The sequence below is a fragment of the Electrona antarctica genome, assembly GCF_951216825.1.
Source record: "Electrona antarctica genome assembly, chromosome: 21".
NCBI classification, from domain to species: Eukaryota; Metazoa; Chordata; class Actinopteri; order Myctophiformes; family Myctophidae; genus Electrona; species Electrona antarctica.
Genome location: NC_136802.1, coordinates 4,489,784 through 4,508,153, shown reverse-complemented (window position 1 = coordinate 4,508,153; position 18,370 = coordinate 4,489,784). Strand labels below are relative to the sequence as shown.

General features: G+C 45.5%; 1 protein-coding gene and 1 pseudogene across 4 annotated transcripts in view; one reads left to right on the top strand and one right to left on the bottom strand.

Moving 5' to 3' along the window:
- LOC306914470 (tripartite motif-containing protein 16-like) overlaps positions 1-11,592 on the bottom strand; it is a 30,217-nt gene extending 18,625 nt beyond the window's left edge. Inside the window, exons 1-6 of one of the 3 annotated variants that reach the window (XM_079491505.1) lie at positions 11,561-11,592; positions 11,390-11,467; positions 5,318-5,649; positions 3,469-3,849; positions 2,506-2,601; positions 347-580 (exon numbers count right to left, since the gene is read on the bottom strand). In XM_079491505.1, the coding sequence (XP_079347631.1) occupies positions 347-580; positions 2,506-2,601; positions 3,469-3,849; positions 5,318-5,536 (930 nt within the window). In that variant the 5' untranslated portion in view covers positions 5,537-5,649; positions 11,390-11,467; positions 11,561-11,592. Of the gene's footprint in view, positions 1-346; positions 581-2,505; positions 2,602-3,468; positions 3,850-5,317; positions 5,650-9,406; positions 9,692-11,389; positions 11,468-11,560 lie in introns of those variants that run through there. The other 2 variants (XM_079491506.1, XM_079491504.1) reach the window with 2 other exon arrangements.
- Positions 11,593-11,836: 244 nt separating this feature from the next.
- LOC306913814 (von Willebrand factor A domain-containing protein 5A-like) lies at positions 11,837-12,792 on the top strand (annotated as a pseudogene). The gene has a single exon. The product of its transcript is annotated as a von Willebrand factor A domain-containing protein 5A-like (transcript).
- The last annotated feature ends 5,578 nt before the right edge of the window (positions 12,793-18,370 follow it).

Sequence of the window (18,370 nt, the reverse complement as noted above, 5' to 3'; positions counted from 1 at the left end):
AAAAAATATTATTGTAATATTGCTTCGTAATCCTTTTCATACCAAGGGCCATTAAATGAATACGTATTTGGTCACAGACCCCCATCAGAAAATATTGTCTGCCAGTGACCCTCATAGCTCATACGAGGTTTGTGTTATTAAAGTGTTTCAAAGATATTACACTTTTTTTTTAAATAGCACAATACAATATGTACAGTACAAGGTCAAACATGTAGATTGGTGGCTATTTTCAAATAACCAACATATTTAGGTTTAAAGTGGTTTAATGGTTTAACCTAAACCTGAAATGCATGATGTCATTAGTGTGTGACAGAACCTGAATGATGTCATCAGTGTGGGACAGAACCTGAATGAAATGCGTGATGTCATCAGTGTGGGACAGCTGGTCCAGCTCAGCGTGTGTCCTCTCCAGCTGTGCGATGTCTTCCTCCAGCTGTCTCAGGACGTCCTCAACCTGGGACACGGCTGTCTTCTCCTGCTGTCTGATCATGTCTTTAACCTGGCTGTGTCTTCTGTCCACACTCGCCTTCATTTCTGAGAACATCTGCTCACTGGCCTCCACAGCTGCTTCTGCAGAGCTCTGATTAACACACATGCACACAGTCACGCACACACACACACGCACGATCGATCGTGTGGTGCAGTGGGTTGGGATCCAGAATCGCTTCCATCACAACCGTACGTGTCAGTATGTGGACTTCATGTCTGTTATACAATTACAATACCAGTAACCTCGGGTCACCAGGCTTTCCACCTCGGAGGAAATCTGATCTGTGTTACCAAATTGCCGTGTGAACCGGTCTGGAGCGGATGATATCGTTACGTCATGTTGTAGTCACTGTTTTGTAGTCATCAGACCAGAACCATCGAAAGCAGAACTTCCTTTCCCTCAAACCGTAAGAATAATTAATACCTTCTCTATGAAGGCGTGACTCGTTCCCTCGTAGCCTGCAGCTTTTATTGGGAAAAATCAGTTTGAGGGAAAAGATTCCAGATTGAGGGTTCCGGCCTGATGACTACAAAACAATGACTACAACATGACGTCACGATATCATCCTGATGACTACAAAACAATGACTACAACATGACGTCACGATATCATCCTGATGACTACAAAACAATGACTACAACATGACGTCACGATATCATCCTGATGACTATAAAAAAAATGACTACAACATGACGTCACGATATCATCCTGATGACTACAAAACAATGACTACAACATGACGTCACGATATCATCCTGATGACTATAAAGAAAATGACTACAACATGACGTCACGATATCATCCTGATGACTACAAAACAATGACTACAACATGACGTAACAATATCATCCTGATGACTACAAAACAATGACTACAACATGACATAACGATATCATCCTGATGACTACAAAACAATGACTACAACATGACATAATGATATCATCCTGATGACTACAGAACAATGACTACAACATGACGTAACGATATCATCCTGATGACTACAAAACAATGACTACAACATGACATAACGATATCATCCTGATGACTACAGAACAATGACTACAACATGACATAACGATATCATCCTGATGACTACAAAACAATGACTACAACATGACATAACGATATCATCCTGATGACTACAAAACAATGACTACAACATGACATAACGATATCATCCTGATGACTACAGAACAATGACTACAACATGACATAACGATATCATCCTGATGACTACAAAACAATGACTACAACATGACATAACGATATCATCCTGATGACTACAAAACAATGACTACAACATGACATAACGATATCATCCGCTCCCGACCGGATCATAAACCCGAAAAGGAATGCTGCCCAGGCTACAATACCAGTGGTTCTAAAACCGTTTAATTTCAAGGGTGATATTTGTAGCTGTACATAATATTCTATGGACTACAGAACATCAGGAACTACTGAGTAGTCACAGTAAGTAACAGAACATCAGGAACTACTGAGTAGTCACAGTAAGTAACAGAACATCAGGAACTACTGAGTAGTCACAGTAAGTAACAGAACATCAGGAACTACTGAGTAGTCACAGTAAGTAACAGAACATCAGGAACTACTGAGTAGTCACAGTAAGTAACAGAACATCAGGAACTACTGAGTAGTCACAGTAAGTAACAGAACATCAGGAACTACTGAGTAGTCACAGTAAGTAACAGAACATCAGGAACTACTGAGTAGTCACAGTAAGTAACAGAACATCAGGAACTACTGAGTAGTCACAGTAAGTAACAGAACATCAGGAACTACTGAGTAGTCACAGTAAGTAACAGAACATCAGGAACTACTGAGTAGTCACAGTAAGTAACAGAACATCAGGAACTACTGAGTAGTCACAGTAAGTAACAGAACATCAGGAACTACTGAGTAGTCACAGTAAGTAACAGAACATCAGGAACTACTGAGTAGTCACAGTAAGTAACAGAACATCAGGAACTATTAGCTGGCCTGATGTGAACTCTGACCTTCAGGGTCTCCTTGACCTCTCTCAGCTCTTTCACTTCCTTCTTTCTCTCCTGGATCTTCTGCTGGAGGTTTTGCTGACTCGTCCCCAACTGTTTCTGCAAGAGAACGTTTGGATTCACACACAACGTGAAGACACAGTTGACACAATACGTTCATTTATACACCGATAGCAGGGCAGCTCTGCTACTCTCTCTTTGATGTGTGATAGTGCTGCTCAATTAATCATAAAAAGATTGAGATCTAGATTCAGACACCTACTGTATGCAATCTGATTTTGTGAAGAACGGTGCAGCACTAGATGGCTGTCCAATTCATTTTAGTTACTCTTATGTTTTTGTTTAAGCTTTTTGAATAAATATTTTCATGGAAAAAATGACAATCGTGTGAGAATCGTGATCTCAATTCTCGTGGAGGAAAATCGAGATTCACAGTTGAGCAAGAATCGTGCAGCACCGGGAGGTCTGCCTTCTCATGCATGAAAAATTAGATGTTTGCTCAAACATTGTGGAAAATAGTAGATCTACAAGCTCACACCTCCTCGCGTTGAGAGGCGTTGTGAGCTTGTAGATCGGCTATTTTCACAAATTGTATCTGTGGAACCGAGTCAACCTTAAACTGAATGCCTGAACTCCTACATTTCCTTGCGGTACCTGTCTGTGGCTCCTCTCTACGGTACCTGTCTGTGGCTCCTCTCTACGGTACCTGTCTGTGGCTCCTCTCTACGGTACCTGTCTGTGGCTCCTCTCTACGGTACCCGTCTGTGGCTCCTCTCTACGGTACCCGTCTGTGGCTCCTCTCTACGGTACCTGTCTGTGGCTCCTCTCTACGGTACCTGCCTGTGGCTCCTCTCTACGGTACCTGTCTGTGGCTCCTCTCTACGGTACCTGTCTGTGGCTCCTCTCTACGGTACCTGTCTGTGGCTCCTCTCTACGGTACCTGTCTGTGGCTCCTCTCTACGGTACCTGTCTGTGGCTCCTCTCCGCGGCCGCTGACACCGTGTCGTGGCCCTTGTGTTCATCCATGGCACACAGGTAGCAGATGAACTGCTGGTCCGTGCGACAGAACACCTCCATGGGCTTGTGGTGTCTGGAGCACATGTTGTGGTGCAGACGGGCCGCGCGCGTGGCCGGGACCAGCTTGTGCTTCTTAAATGCAGGAACATTGTAGTGAAGCTGGAGGTGAGTGTCGCAGTAGGACAGCTCACACCCCAGACAGGACATCACGGCTTTGTGGCGTCTGCTTTCGGGGCAAAGGTCACAGGCTACGTCCGCAGGGCCGGCGTAGAGCGGAGCGGCAGAGACAGAAGACCGCTGAACATCTGGAGTCCTCAGTTTCTCCACAAGCTGCAAATAGATTCAGATTCACGTTATTGTCACGTAGATGCACTGGTTAGGTACATGTGGAAAACATACACTCGGAAGCTCCACTGCAATACAAAACGACAACCTAAAATCACTCGTTAAAAACAATAACAGCCAGGGCACAAATATCAGTGAAAGTGCAAAGTGTGTGCTGAGGGTTTTTGCACAGTCAGTCTTTCCTGAGAAAGAACAGCTGTCCCTTAGCCTGCTGGTGTGTGTAAAGCTCACTCACTGATGACAACTAAAGTAATGCTTAATGTAAGTCGCTCTGGATTTTAAGAGCGTCTGGGATAAATGCCTAAATTGTAAACTAAGCCAACAGGAATCTCTAGTCATTCTATGTACTGTACATGTCCATGATCATAGGAATGTTAACTATCTGAACATGTCTTACATAGTATTCAGACTTATTTAAAATGAACATTTATTTCAGCATTAATGATGCTATACATTCTTTCCAACGTGTAAACAGTACATCCTTACAACTTCAGAGCCAAAAATAACTAAGTGGTTATTTTCTTGAACTGTCTTTTTTTACAGGCTCACAACTACGCATCAGGGCAGCTCAAGGTACAGTTCACTTCCTGAACATGACACTGGTACAGAATATATATACTCCAGATGATCTGTAGCACTTGACCTAGTTTTGACGACCCAACCATCCTGGTCATTTTTCCTCATGTTTTGACCACAATGTTAAAATGGAAGATAGAGAGCATGTTTTTAAACGCTAGGTTCATTGTTTACTATCACAATAGACTGCCACACCTTAATAAAATGAAAATGAAAAATAGAAAAGAAAAAGAGACAAAAAGAAAAAACATGGACTTACTCACCACCATAAATGATAACATTCTAACCAAGTGATCAGTAAAGTCACGTTATTCAGCTCTAGCATTAATACTTATATTACATTAAAGTCTTTGGAGTTTAGTTCAAAATAGCCTTTGTACTTTCGCACTTGGGCTCTGTACATCTACATAAACGTTCATATTTAAAATATAAACAGCTTTCCCAATGGGCACGGATGTTACAATCATGTACGGCTGATCAGAAGTACCCGTATAGTCCGTATTGTTCAATAAAACGCATTTTAATCCCATCGGTGTCTATTTTTCCTCAAAGAGTTATAACATGTCATCAGAGTGCAATACACCTCCCAAACGATAGGGTCGCGCGGTTTAAAGTATAGAGAAAATGGCCACTGATCGGATTAAAAGGCTTTTTATTGAACAATAAGGAATATACAGATACTTCTGAGGGTCCGTACATAATTAAGACATCCGTGGCCATGGGTTTAGCACTTTACATTTGAAATATGAACGTTTATGTAGATATACGGACCCCAAGTGAGAAAGTACAAAGACTATTTTAACTAAACTCCAAGACGCTGGGCGTCAGGATCCAAGTCTACTTCACGTCTCTCTCTGATGGTCATCAGAATGATCACCTCAGCCAGCATGTGGTTCCTCCTCAGAGCAGGCCGTGGACAGAAGGTCTCTCCACACTGAGGACAGCTGGACAGGCTCTTCTCCTCGGCCTCCTGGTCCCAGGCTCCTTCGATGCAGCCGAAGCAGTAGCTGTGTCCGCAGGGCAGAGTCACTGGCTCCTTCAGCACCTCCACGCACAGAGAACAACTGAACTGGTCCTGGTCCACGACTAGAGACATGTTACTGACTGACGATCACCTCTCTGTGGAGAATGACTGTTGACTGAGACTAACGTGAGCTCCCAGAACTAGAAGTTCTCTCATAAAAACAGGAGGACTGACTCTGGGCGAGGCTGAAACACAGAAACAAACACATTTAGGTTTCGTTTCCTCTGAACTCCTGACCAGTGTGTTGCCAGATCGGATGTCACGGGAGAAACAAGCGGTCAGGTCTATGAAAACAAACCCAAAAGGTGCGACGAGGAGGCTGTTGGGTTGTTTTGTTAAATGTTTGGTATTTTGTTAAATGTTTGGTATGTTGGTAATGAGAGTGTTGTTATTCTTCAACTATCTTATCTATAATATCCAGAAAGTTCATTTCCTTTTCATATCAGCAGAACATGACTTCTTCCTCCTCCTCGTCCATTAAAGCTGTATAACTCCTCTGTGCCACCACTAGAGGGCGGTGTGGTGCCACACAGCCACAGCATGCCAGCTGTGATTGAACGAAGTATTTGATTTTAGTATTTATTAACAGTATGCAGAATAATAGGTACATTTCACTCAATACAAAAACTGTTAACTGTGGACGACACCATAAAACATTACACTTGTTTACAACAGGGTCCACCGTTTTCAATTCATCATAACATTTAGAGACGTACAAATAGGCTATACACTTTATATAACAAAAAAACAGGAAATCATCATAAAAGGAGACAAATGGGACAGGGCCTAATAACTAATGATGATGGCAGCAATAATACAAGGTGCTTTTTATTGTTATATGTTGTGTCCACAAGACCTCCTCACACACTGTAGCACTATGAGTACTAGTACTAGGCATTCAACACGATAACAGTACAATATAGACCTCACACACTGTAGCACTATGAGTACTAGTACTAGGCATTCAACACGATAACAGTACAATATAGACCTCACACACTGTAGCACTATGAGTACTAGTACTAGGCATTCAACACGATAACAGTACAATATAGACCTCACACACTGGAGCACTATGAGTACTAGTACTAGGAATTCAACAAGATAACAGTACAATATAGACCTCCTCACACACTGTAGCACTATGAGTACTAGTACTAGGCATTCAACAAGATACAATGTTATAATAATAACAACAACAACAACAACAATAATATGGAGGAACATCATACAGTAAATAATAATAATAATAATAATAATATGGAGGAACATCATACAGTAAATAAAAAATAAAAAAAGATAAACAGTTGTTGTCTTAAGGTTCTTGCTCCTAGAGTATCTACATTAAATGTGAACATAATTACTACTATACGCAGGTTATCAATAATATAACATACTGTAGCGTCCCAGTGGAACACTAGTACTGTGTTATGGTTAGGACTGTGCTACTGTGTGTGTTCCTTTAAGGACCAGCTCGGGAGGAAGTACTTCCGGGGTGAGGGCGGAAGCACGTTTACTAGTTTGGTGTTGTTGTTGTGCTCTGAGCCGTCGGGTTACGCTAGCATTTTGGTAGGCTATTCGTAGCTATCCAGCCATCACTATTGTGTGCCTTGTAACTCGTTATTACTAATAAAAGCAACTTAAAGAAGGTTGTCATGTCGGAACCCCACCGGTCATTACAATATTAATATGAGTTTACAGAATTGGGGGGGGGGGGGGGGGGGGGGGGGGTTCTAAGTGTTGGAGTTTGGAAGTGCTCGTTGAATATGTGGCAGCGGTGGCCGAACGGATAGCGGCGCGGTCTAGATACCGGAAGGTTCCCAGTTCGAATCAGCCGTCCGACACGTTAAAATTACCACCGCTGAAATGCCCTTGAACAAGGCATCAACCACTACGATGAAATGTGTTCTATGAGCAGGGCCTGGCTGGAAACAAGTTCTTGAGCTTAGCCCAGATACCCTGGGTAAATATAGATTTCATTTCATTTCATTTCATCACTCAACAGCCCATGCGTAGGCTATACCACCTGTTTTGAATTTTCACATAATGCAGGAGTTTGCTTTACTGATAACGAGCGCTTCCAATTAAACTCTTGGAGTTGTTGAGTTTGACGTTGTTTAATACCATCAGATAGGACCTTTCTGTTTGGATCAATTCAATGGGCTGTAAGTTACCACCTTGCTGGCCAGATGGCAGCGGTGTGAATTGATTGATTGATTGATTGAAGAATTTATTAACAGTTTGCAGAATTACAGTACATTTCAAGCACAAACTCAATACAAAGGCTGTTAACTGTGAGTGGACGACCCAATTAAGCATTACACTTGTTTCCAACAGGGTCCACCATGTTCAAATCATCAAAACATTTAGAGACGTACAAATAGACACTTCTATAGACAGAACAGGAATTCATCAAAAAGGAGGTAAAAAGGGAAAAGAAATATATACAGTGAGGGGAAAGAAGGGGGGGGCGGGGATTCAGATTTTACGGGGGCCAGTTTCGAATTGCAGCCATCCGTAGGTGCCCTTTGAGAGGCTGGTGCCTTGCATGGTTTCCTCGCAACGTAATGCACAATCTATGTAAAGAGCCTTGGATGGAGGCGCTATATAAATGCACCATTTACCCATGACCACTTATCACCGTGTTCTATGACCATGACCACTTATCACCGTGTTCTATGACATTACTGTGTCCTGTGACATCACCGTGTTCTATGACATCACCGTGTCCCGTGACATCATCATGTCCTGTAACAGTATAAGGTTACACAGTCCCGTGCTGCATTCTATAAGGTTCCCAGGTGGTTAGATATAATTATACAGTATATATATATATATGTATATAATAGTATATTATATATATAAGTACATTATAGTAGTATACAGTATAGTATATTATATATATATATAAGTATATTATAGTATTATACAGTATATATAAGTATAGTATATTATATATATAAGTATACTCTAGTATAAATCGGACAACACTCTCATCACTGACAACCTTGATGTGGCCAACTACTTGAATATCTTCTTTACAAACATAGCAACAACTCTGGTTAACAAACTGCCCTCACACTCTGGGCTCTTTGGTGTAGAGCACATTACAACCTTCTACAGAAACCTAGGTGTTTGTAAAGACGATTTTAAACTAGTTATGGTAACAACTGATGAGGTAATTAAGAAACTGAGTGCCCTCCAACCCCACAAGGCCACAGGCCATGACAACATTCCCTCCAAATTTCTCAGAGACTCAGCCATCTCTATAGCTCCAATCATCACCCACATAGTAAACCTCTCCATCAAACAGGGACAGGTCCCCCAAGACTTCAAACTGGCCAAAGTAACCCCCTTGCACAAGAAAGGGAGTAAATTAGACCCCGGCAACTACCGCCCTATTTCTATTCTTAGTTCCATCTCGAAAGTGATGGAAAAAATAGTCTATGAACAGGTTGAAAAGTATCTTGCCACTAATAAATTATTGTACGAGTTCCAATCTGGCTTCAGAACATCCCACTCCACTGACACATGCCTGTGTCTGTCTGTGTATTTGGTGGAGATGTATATGGTGTAGAAGTGATGACACGGCCACACAGGACTTGCTCTCACTCAGGTCTTTACTTTGGAGTTCCTGGTATGAACAATAAATGAACACAGATGTCATCTACAGCGCAGCAGCAGCATACAGTACACAAATCTGCAGCATGGAAACCATTTTCCTCCCTGAGGCAAATGTGATCGTATAGTGGGTAATTAATTAATTTGTTTCTTTCTTTTTCCATAGAGCACCTAACCCAATGAGAGCTATTTTTATAACAAACTTACAGAACATTGTGAAATGACACAAAACGGCTACACAAAATAAAGAACAGACTAATAGCCCAAGAAAGACAATGATAATGAAAACACCATGTAAATCTCTCATTCAACAAAGCCCACCTGGTATGAACAATAAATGAACACAGATGTCATCTACAGCGCAGCAGCAGCATACAGTACACAAATCTGTGTAACAAAGAGTGCAAATGATTAATATAAAACCCCAAAGATATATTCATTGTTTGCAACGGAGCTCTCTTGCACCCACCTGCAGCATGGAAACCATTTTCCTCTGCCGAGGCAAACTACGGTGCGCACAAAGGGACACTGCGTGCAGCTGCGCTGTTCATCCACCAGGTGGCTTTAGTACTCTAAGCAATACATTGAAAAGCAAGTAGTGATTTTGTAGAAACTAATACAAGCATATTTCTAACTCTGTTACACGACCACATCAAACAAGAGGTGGACGCTGGCAAATACTGCGGCATGGTCATGCTGGACCTCCAAAAGGCTTTTGACACCGTGAACCACTCCATACTGGTTAACAAGCTAAAAGCAATTGGTTTCGATAGCACATCAGTGAGCTGGATGCAATCCTACCTGGAGGGGAGAGAACAGATGGTGGAAGTGAACGGAACACTGTCCCCCCCCCTCCCAGTGAGCTGTGGCGTTCCACAAGGAAGCATACTAGGGCCTCTACTGTTCCTAATATATGTAAACGACATGACTTCAGCTTGTGACTGCAACTTGTTCCTGTTCGCAGATGACTCAGCACTGCTGGTCTCGGACAGGGACAAACTGCAGGTTGAAAATGCCCTCAGCTCTGAACTCGGTAGAATCTGCACCTGGCTCGCTGATAACAAACTATCTTTACACCTGGGAAAAACTGAATCCATTCTCTTTGGCTCTATTAGTAATCTCAGCAAGGCAAATGGCTTCTTGGTTAGAGTGGGTGACAATGTTATCACACGTAAAGATGAAATTACCTACCTAGGTTCCATCCTGGAGGCTAATCTTTCCGGTGATAAAATGGCCACCAACGTAATCAAAAAAGTCAACCATAGAACAAGATTCCTCTACAGGATCTCCTCACTGGTCAACAAAAACACCTTGAAGACCTTAACAGGAGCCCTTGTACAAGGTTTCTTTGACTATGCATGCACCTCCTGGTACCACAGCACCTCAAAGGCCCTTAAAACCAGGCTCCAGACTTCCCAAAACAAACTGGTCAGGCTCCTACTTGATCTAGCCCCCCGAACCCACCTCACCCCTGCCCACTTCGACAGGCTGGAATGGCTTAGGGTCGACGACAGAGTACAGCATCTTGCAATGGGTCTGGTCCACAAGATTCGATACACCACCAAGATACCCATGTACCTGTCTAGATACTTCCTTAATGTTAACGAAGTCCACACCCACAACACCAGAGGGAGTGCAACGAACCATGTACAACCCAGATTCGGCACAAACAAGGGACTAAATTCTTTTCGCTCCTATGCCACCAAAATGTGGAACGCCCTACCAACTGTCATTAAGACATGCGAATCCCTTGACTCCTTCAAAACCGCTCTCAAAGGGCACCTACGGATGGCTGCAATTCGAAACTGGCCCCCGTAAAATCTGAATCCCCCCCCGCCCCCCCCTTTTTTCCCCCTCACTGTATATATTTCTTTTCCCTTTTTACCTCCCTTATGATGAATTCCTGTTCTGTCTATAGAAGTGTCTATTTGTACGTCTCTAAATGTTTTGATGATTTGAACATGGTGGACCAGCTATTGGAAACAAGTGTAATGCTTAATTGGGTCGTCCACTCACAGTTAACAGCCTTTGTATTGAGTTTGTGCTTGAAATGTACTGTAATTCTGCAAACTGTTAATAAATTCTTCAATCAATCAATCAAAGTAAGTGTCACTCCCAACGGACTCAGAACGAGGCAAGGTAGTTCTTTTATCACTGGTAGATTTATTGTCTGTCACACAATTCATCCACAACGTCAAACTGTTGTAAATAAGCATAAAAGACAAACATTCAGATTAGAACCAAATCAATAAAGAATCATCATCATAAGAAACAATAACAAATGCAGAAAGGAAACAAACACACCTCACTGGCGCTGCTGCATAAACCGAAGGGACTGAAAGGACGTCTTTGCCCTCTGAAGTGCCCATAAACACAGCGACACTGAAATACAATTCATTCCATGAATAAGACATTCAAATACACATCATGTCAATATGTCTTGATGTAAAGCTTTACGTTGTTAAACACACAAACCTGTTGGTCAGCGACACGCTGTAAACAAACCGCCCGGCATCTCTACAGAACGGAAGTGTAACAATGATTGTGAACCATCGCAGACTCAAACCATATATGGGCATAGCACCGGAAATGACGGAACTAAACTCCAAAAACTAACTTTTACCCAAATATATATTTAGAAAATAATAAACTTATAAAACGAACAAATTGCATAATAATTACAAGACGACGGCAGTAATAGTAAGTATAGTATATTATATATATAAGTATACTCTAGTATATTCCACTGTAATGTCTATCAGTCCAATATGTAATAATGCGAGGGTGAAGTGCTGCAGTCTGCTCTCCTCCCAGAAGGAGCCGGTTCCTCTGAAAGCCTGGAGGTGGAGGTGAGGGACCACGTGGCCACCCTGCGTACGAGAACGGTGAGGAGCGCCCCCTGGAGGCCGTGTTTGTCTTCCCGCTGCCCGGCGCCGCCGCCGTCTGCCACTTCAGTGCGGCGCTGGGCCGCCGTGGCGAGGTGGTGGCCGAGGTGAGGGAGAGGCGGCGAGCTCGCGAGGAGTACGACGACGCGCTGAGCTCCGGCGGCCACGCCTTCCTGCTGGAGGAGAGCGAGCGGAGCCCCGACGTGTTCTCCCTGAGCGTGGGCAGCCTGCCTCCGGGGGAGAGCGCCACCGTCAGGCTGGAGTACGTCACCGAGCTGGCCCTGGAGGCCGACGGCGGCCTTAGGTTCTGTCTGCCCACCGTGCCTAACCCCCGCTACCGGCCTCAAGGGGGCGGCGGCGGCGGTCAGCCTCAGGCCAACTCCGTCCCGGCCTCTCTGGTGCCCTACGCTCTGTCCTTCGTTGCCCGACTGAGCTCTCCTCGGCCCATCTCCAGAGTGGAGTCCAACTGTTCCCTGGAGCCCGTCCGGTACCTGGACGACGCCGAGCGGACACGGGCCACGGTCAGGCTGGCCGCGGGACACAGGTTCGACCGAGACGTGGAGCTGCTGGTTTATTACGCCGACGCCCACCGGCCCACCGCCGTGGTGGAGGCGGGACGGGAGTCCGGCGCCACCGGCTCTCTGATGGTTCCCCGATGGCAGCGCGACGGCGACCGCGTCGACTCCGCGCGGGGAGTTCCTGTTCCTGATGGACCGTTCCGGAAGCATGGACTCTCGCAGCGGGCGCGGCCAGACGCACATCGCCAGTGCCAGGGACACGCTGCTGCTCCTGCTCAAGAGTCTGCCCGTGGGCTGCGACTAGTTTTAGTTTTAGTCCACTAAATATAAGATTTGTCGACTAAATCTAGTTGACAGGCCTTGATGCCACCGTAATGGCTGATTTTACACTTGCTGAAAATAGCCGATCTAGATCTGCTATTTTCAGCATGCAACCAAGTGTAAAATGACTTATACTGGATCTCTTGTCCACTAGTCGCTTCCTAACATTTTAGTGTAGTTTTTATTTGTTGACGAAATTGTCAATATATTTAGTCTCATAGTTTTTGTCCATCAGCTAAATGATAATTAGGAACCAAATGGACCCATGGATCTGTAACTCCAAATGGAACCAAATGGAACAAATGGAACCAAATGGTTCCATTTGTACACTCTCAGAGTTAAACTAAGAGTGATTTTAATACAATATACATACAGAGGTCCTCTGGGGTCCTGAAATGCACTGCTAGAGCCGTAAAAATCCCTGGCATATCTTTTCAAATGGGGGTCCGCGGGCTAATTAGTGTCAATTTGGGGGTCCTTGGCACGAAAAGGTTTGGGACCCACTGGTCTAGGAGTTCCCCAGTGCAGGAGGTCCCTGGTTCACAGCTCACCAGGCAGAAGGTCCCTGGTTCACAGCTCACCAGGCGGAAGATCCCTGGATCACAGCTCACCAGGCGGAAGGTCCCTGGTTCACAGCTCACCAGGCAGAAGATCCCTGGTTCACAGCTCACCAGGCAGAAGATCCCTGGTTCACAGCTCACCAGGCAGAAGGTCCCTGGTTCACAGCTCACCAGGCGGAAGATCCCTGGTTCACAGCTCACCAGGCAGAAGGTCCCTGGTTCACAGCTCACCAGGCGGAAGATCCCTGGTTCACAGCTCACCAGGCGGAAGATCCCTGGTTCACAGCTCACCAGGCAGAAGGTCCCTGGTTCACAGCTCACCAGGCGGAAGATCCCTGGTTCACAGCTCACCAGGCGGAAGATCCCTGGTTCACAGCTCACCAGGCGGAAGATCCCTGGTTCACAGCTCACCAGGCGGAAGATCCCTGGTTCACAGCTCACCAGGCAGAAGGTCCCTGGTTCACAGCTCACCAGGCGGAAGATCCCTGGATCACAGCTCACCAGGCGGAAGATCCCTGGTTCACAGCTCACCAGACAGAAGATCCCTGGTTCACAGCTCATCAGGCAGAAGATCCCTGGTTCACAGCTCACCAGGCAGAAGATCCCTGGTTCACAGCTCACCAGGCATAAGGTCCCTGGTTCACAGCTCACCAGGCATAAGGTCCCTGGTTCACAGCTCACCAGGCAGAAGGTCACTGGATCACAGCTCATCAGGCAGAAGATCCCTGGTTCACAGCTCATCAGGCAGAATATCCCTGGTTCACAGCTCACCAGACAGAAGATCCCTGGTTCACAGCTCACCAGGCATAAGGTCCCTGGTTCACAGCTCACCAGGCAGAAGGTCACTGGATCACAGCTCATCAGGCAGAAGATCCCTGGTTCACAGCTCACCAGGCAGAAGGTCACTGGATCACAGCTCATCAGGCAGAAGATCCCTGGTTCACAGCTCACCAGGCAGAAGATCCCTGGTTCACAGCTCACCAGGCAGAAGGTCCCTGGTTCACAGCTCACCAGGCAGAAGGTCCCTGGTTCACAGCTCACCAGGCGGAAGATCCCTGGTTCACAGCTCACCAGGCAGAAGGTCCCTGGTTCACAGCTCACCAGGCAGAAGGTCCCTGGTTCACAGCTCACCAGGCGGAAGATCCCTGGTTCACAGCTCACCAGGCGGAAGATCCCTGGATCACAGCTCATCAGGCAGAAGATCCCTGGATCACAGCTCACCAGGTAGAAGGTCCCTGGTTCACAGCTCACCAGGCAGAAGGTCCCTGGTTCACAGCTCACCAGGCAGAAGGTCCCTGGTTCACAGCTCACCAGGCAGAAGATCCCTGGCTCACAGCTCACCAGGCAGAAGATCCCTGGCTCACAGCTCACCAGGCAGAAGATCCCTGGTTCACAGCTCACCAGGCAGAAGGTCCCTGGTTCACAGCTCATCAGGCAGAAGGTCCCTGGTTCACAGCTCATCAGGCAAAAGGTCCCTGGTTCACAGCTCACCAGGCAGAAGGTCCCTGGTTCACAGCTCATCAGGCAGAAGATCCCTGTCTGAGGTCCTCTCATTCTGTACATGTTTTTAATCCTTATCATCAATCATGTCTTTTAATACTTTTATTCTCAGTTGTACTCGATTTTTCTATTGAATGTGTTTCAAGTGTATATGAAGTTTTCTGCTCAAGCGTGTACGTCTCCTCTGAGGGGTGGGCTGACAGGGTCTAGCCCTGGGAGTGGTCTCCTCTGAGGGGTGGACTGACAGGGTCTAGCCCTGGGAGTGGTGTCCTCTGAGGGGTGGACTGACAGGGTCTAGCCCTGGGAGTGGTTTCCTCTGAGGGGTGGACTGACAGGGTCTAGCCCTGGGAGTGGTCTCCTCCTGAGGGGTGGACTGACAGGGTCTAGCCCTGGGAGTGGTTTCCTCTGAGGGGTGGGCTGACAGGGTCTAGCCCTGGGAGTGGTCTCCTCTGAGGGGTGGACTGACAGGGTCTAGCCCTGGGAGTGGTCTCCTCTGAGGGGTGGGCTGACAGGGTCTAGCCCTGGGAGTGGTCTCCTCTGAGGGGTGGACTGACAGGGTCTAGCCCTGGGAGTGGTTTCCTCTGAGGGGTGGACTGACAGGGTCTAGCCCTGGGAGTGGTCTCCTCTGAGGGGTGGGCTGACAGGGTCTAGCCCTGGGAGTGGTCTCCTCTGAGGGGTGGGCTGACAGGGTCTAGCCCTGGGAGTGGTCTCCTCTGAGGGGTGGACTGACAGGGTCTAGCCCTGGGAGTGGTTTCCTCTGAGGGGTGGACTGACAGGGTCTAGCCCTGGGAGTGGTCTCCTCTGAGGGGTGGGCTGACAGGGTCTAGCCCTGGGAGTGGTCTCCTCTGAGGGGTGGGCTGACAGGGTCTAGCCCTGGGAGTGGTCTCCTCTGAGGGGTGGACTGACAGGGTCTAGCCCTGGGAGTGGTCTCCTCTGAGGGGTGGACTGACAGGGTCTAGCCCTGGGAGTGGTCTCCTCTGAGGGGTGGACTGACAGGGTCTAGCCCTGGGAGTGGTCTCCTCTGAGGGGTGGGCTGACAGGGTCTAGCCCTGGGAGTGGTCTCCTCTGAGGGGTGGACTGACAGGGTCTAGCCCTGGGAGTGGTCTCCTCTGAGGGGTGGACTGACAGGGTCTAGCCCTGGGAGTGGTCTCCTCTGAGGGGTGGACTGACAGGGTCTAGCCCTGGGAGTGGTTTCCCATCATTAAAAGGGGTGTAACGATACATTGTAACAGCGATACGATACATGGACGATATATTGGTTCATTATGGCGATACGATACGATACGATTCAATGATTTGAAATCGATACAGTAACTATTTAGCAAAGACATGAAATACTGTACAGTATGTGTGAAACATGTGCTGGGATAGTGCATATTGTGAAGGGAAAATGTATGAATTTTGATATAAATAAATAAACGCAGTGATTCTCTGGAAAATACAGACACAGGGGTAATGGGTTCACACTATGGCAGGTAAATAACATGTTGGGGCATGTGGAGTTTGCTTTGGAGTTGCCCCAAACTGCAAGTGCACATTTGAGTGAGGAGTCTGCTATAAACACAACACAAGATATATAGCTAGATAGCTATAAACACTATACTCCCGGACGGTGGACTTCAAAATAAGATATTTTTCTGTGTGGCGTTTGCATGTTCTCCCCATGTCCCCTAGGGTAGGTACCCTCACAAAAAACATGCAGTAATCCTGGTCTCTAAACTGCCTCCCCCTGGCCAGATGGAGGGGAAAGGAACTGGTTGGAATAACGTGTTCCTTCCACGCGCTACGTCCAACCAGGGAAACTCCCCCCTGTCAGGTGTAAAGGAGCAACTTGGACACTCAGGCATGAAGGAAGCATGAGTTCAAGTCCGTTGCTCTCCCCATGTCCCCCATATATGGGGACTAGGTTGGCGGAGGGTGTGTAGAGCCCAGGGTCACATTAGATAATTGACACAGGGGTGAAAAATGTGTTACAAAATCGTGGGATAAAAATTATAGAAAAGAAAATATAGATATTTTTTTATTATTATAAATGTTATTCTTTGGTATTGGTATCGGCTAACAGAAATTGTGGTAATCGGATCGGAAATGAAAACAGTGTATCGTGACATCCCTACTTTTTGTTCTGTTTTGTGTCATTATAATATTTTCCTGATGAACACCTGTCCTACAGTCTTATACCATAATGTATATAATAAATAGCAATACATTTAATCACATTTCATGTCAACAGCCTAAACATGGATGTATACTTTTCATATATAAACAACTAAACATTGCAATATGAAATAACAACCCAGAAGTCTTGAGGTTTTTTTTCTTCATCTTTTCTTTCAAAGTTGGTTTATTTACTTCCATATTTCTCAAGCAAAGTTTTTTTTTTTTTTTTTTCATTATTATTAATTTTATATTAATGTAATTAAAAAAAGATAAAACTTGGAATTTTTCTGTCTTTTATATACAAGCAAAACAAACCCATATGAAAAAAATAAAAATAAAAACGATATAAACGAGAACTTTAAAACAATCCCTGCAACAATACATTGAATAGGAGGATCTCTAGAAGCTTCTGGATGGGATTCATAGCGTAGCTCCGCCATGAACTTACAAGCACGGTGGGAGCCAAGAATCACGCACACACACACACGACGCACGCACGCCCACACACACACGCACGCACGCCCGCATACACACGACGCACGCACGCCCACACACACACGCACGCCCACGACGCACGCACGCACACACACTCGGAGATGCCAAAAGGTTCAGGTTGTGTAGCTGAGACACACTAGTGATGCACCGAATATTCGGCCGCAGAAAATATTCGGCAGAAAATGGCTAGTAAAAATGCATTTTCGGCCTATTCGGTTTCGGCCCGAATAGGCAGAAAATATATCACCGAATATAGTGTATGCAATTAATGCATTCAAAAGAGCTGAATAAATGTTTTATGGACCCATAATAGTGATTATTAAGTTTTGCCATAACCATTTATTTTGCCATAGATCAGGTAGCTTTTAAGGTACGGCCATGACAGCAATGGTAGGAAAAAAAGATGTATAATATTAATCATATTTGGGTATTTCGGCCAACTGTTTCCTATATTCGGTTTCGGCCAAGAATGTCCCTTTGGGTGCACCCTAGTACAGACTGGGAGGATATGCATGGAACAGACTGGTATAGCGTGGAGTGGCATATATAAAACATGTGACATTTACTTCCCAGCAACCACCGTAGATTCTAATCCCTAAACCCAAGCATTAGCCTTTGATGTTCTTGTCTTTTTGTCTCTTGTATATTTGTCTTTTAAATGCTGCCATTTATTTTTGCATTACTATATTGGTCTACTTGCGTTGCTACAATGTCTTAGGAGCTGAGGTCTTTATGTACTTTTATCTTGTTGAATGACTATTACTCATAGTGCTACAGTGTGAGGTCTATATTGTACTTTTATCTTGTTGAATCACTATTACTCATAGTGCTACAGTGTGAGGTCTA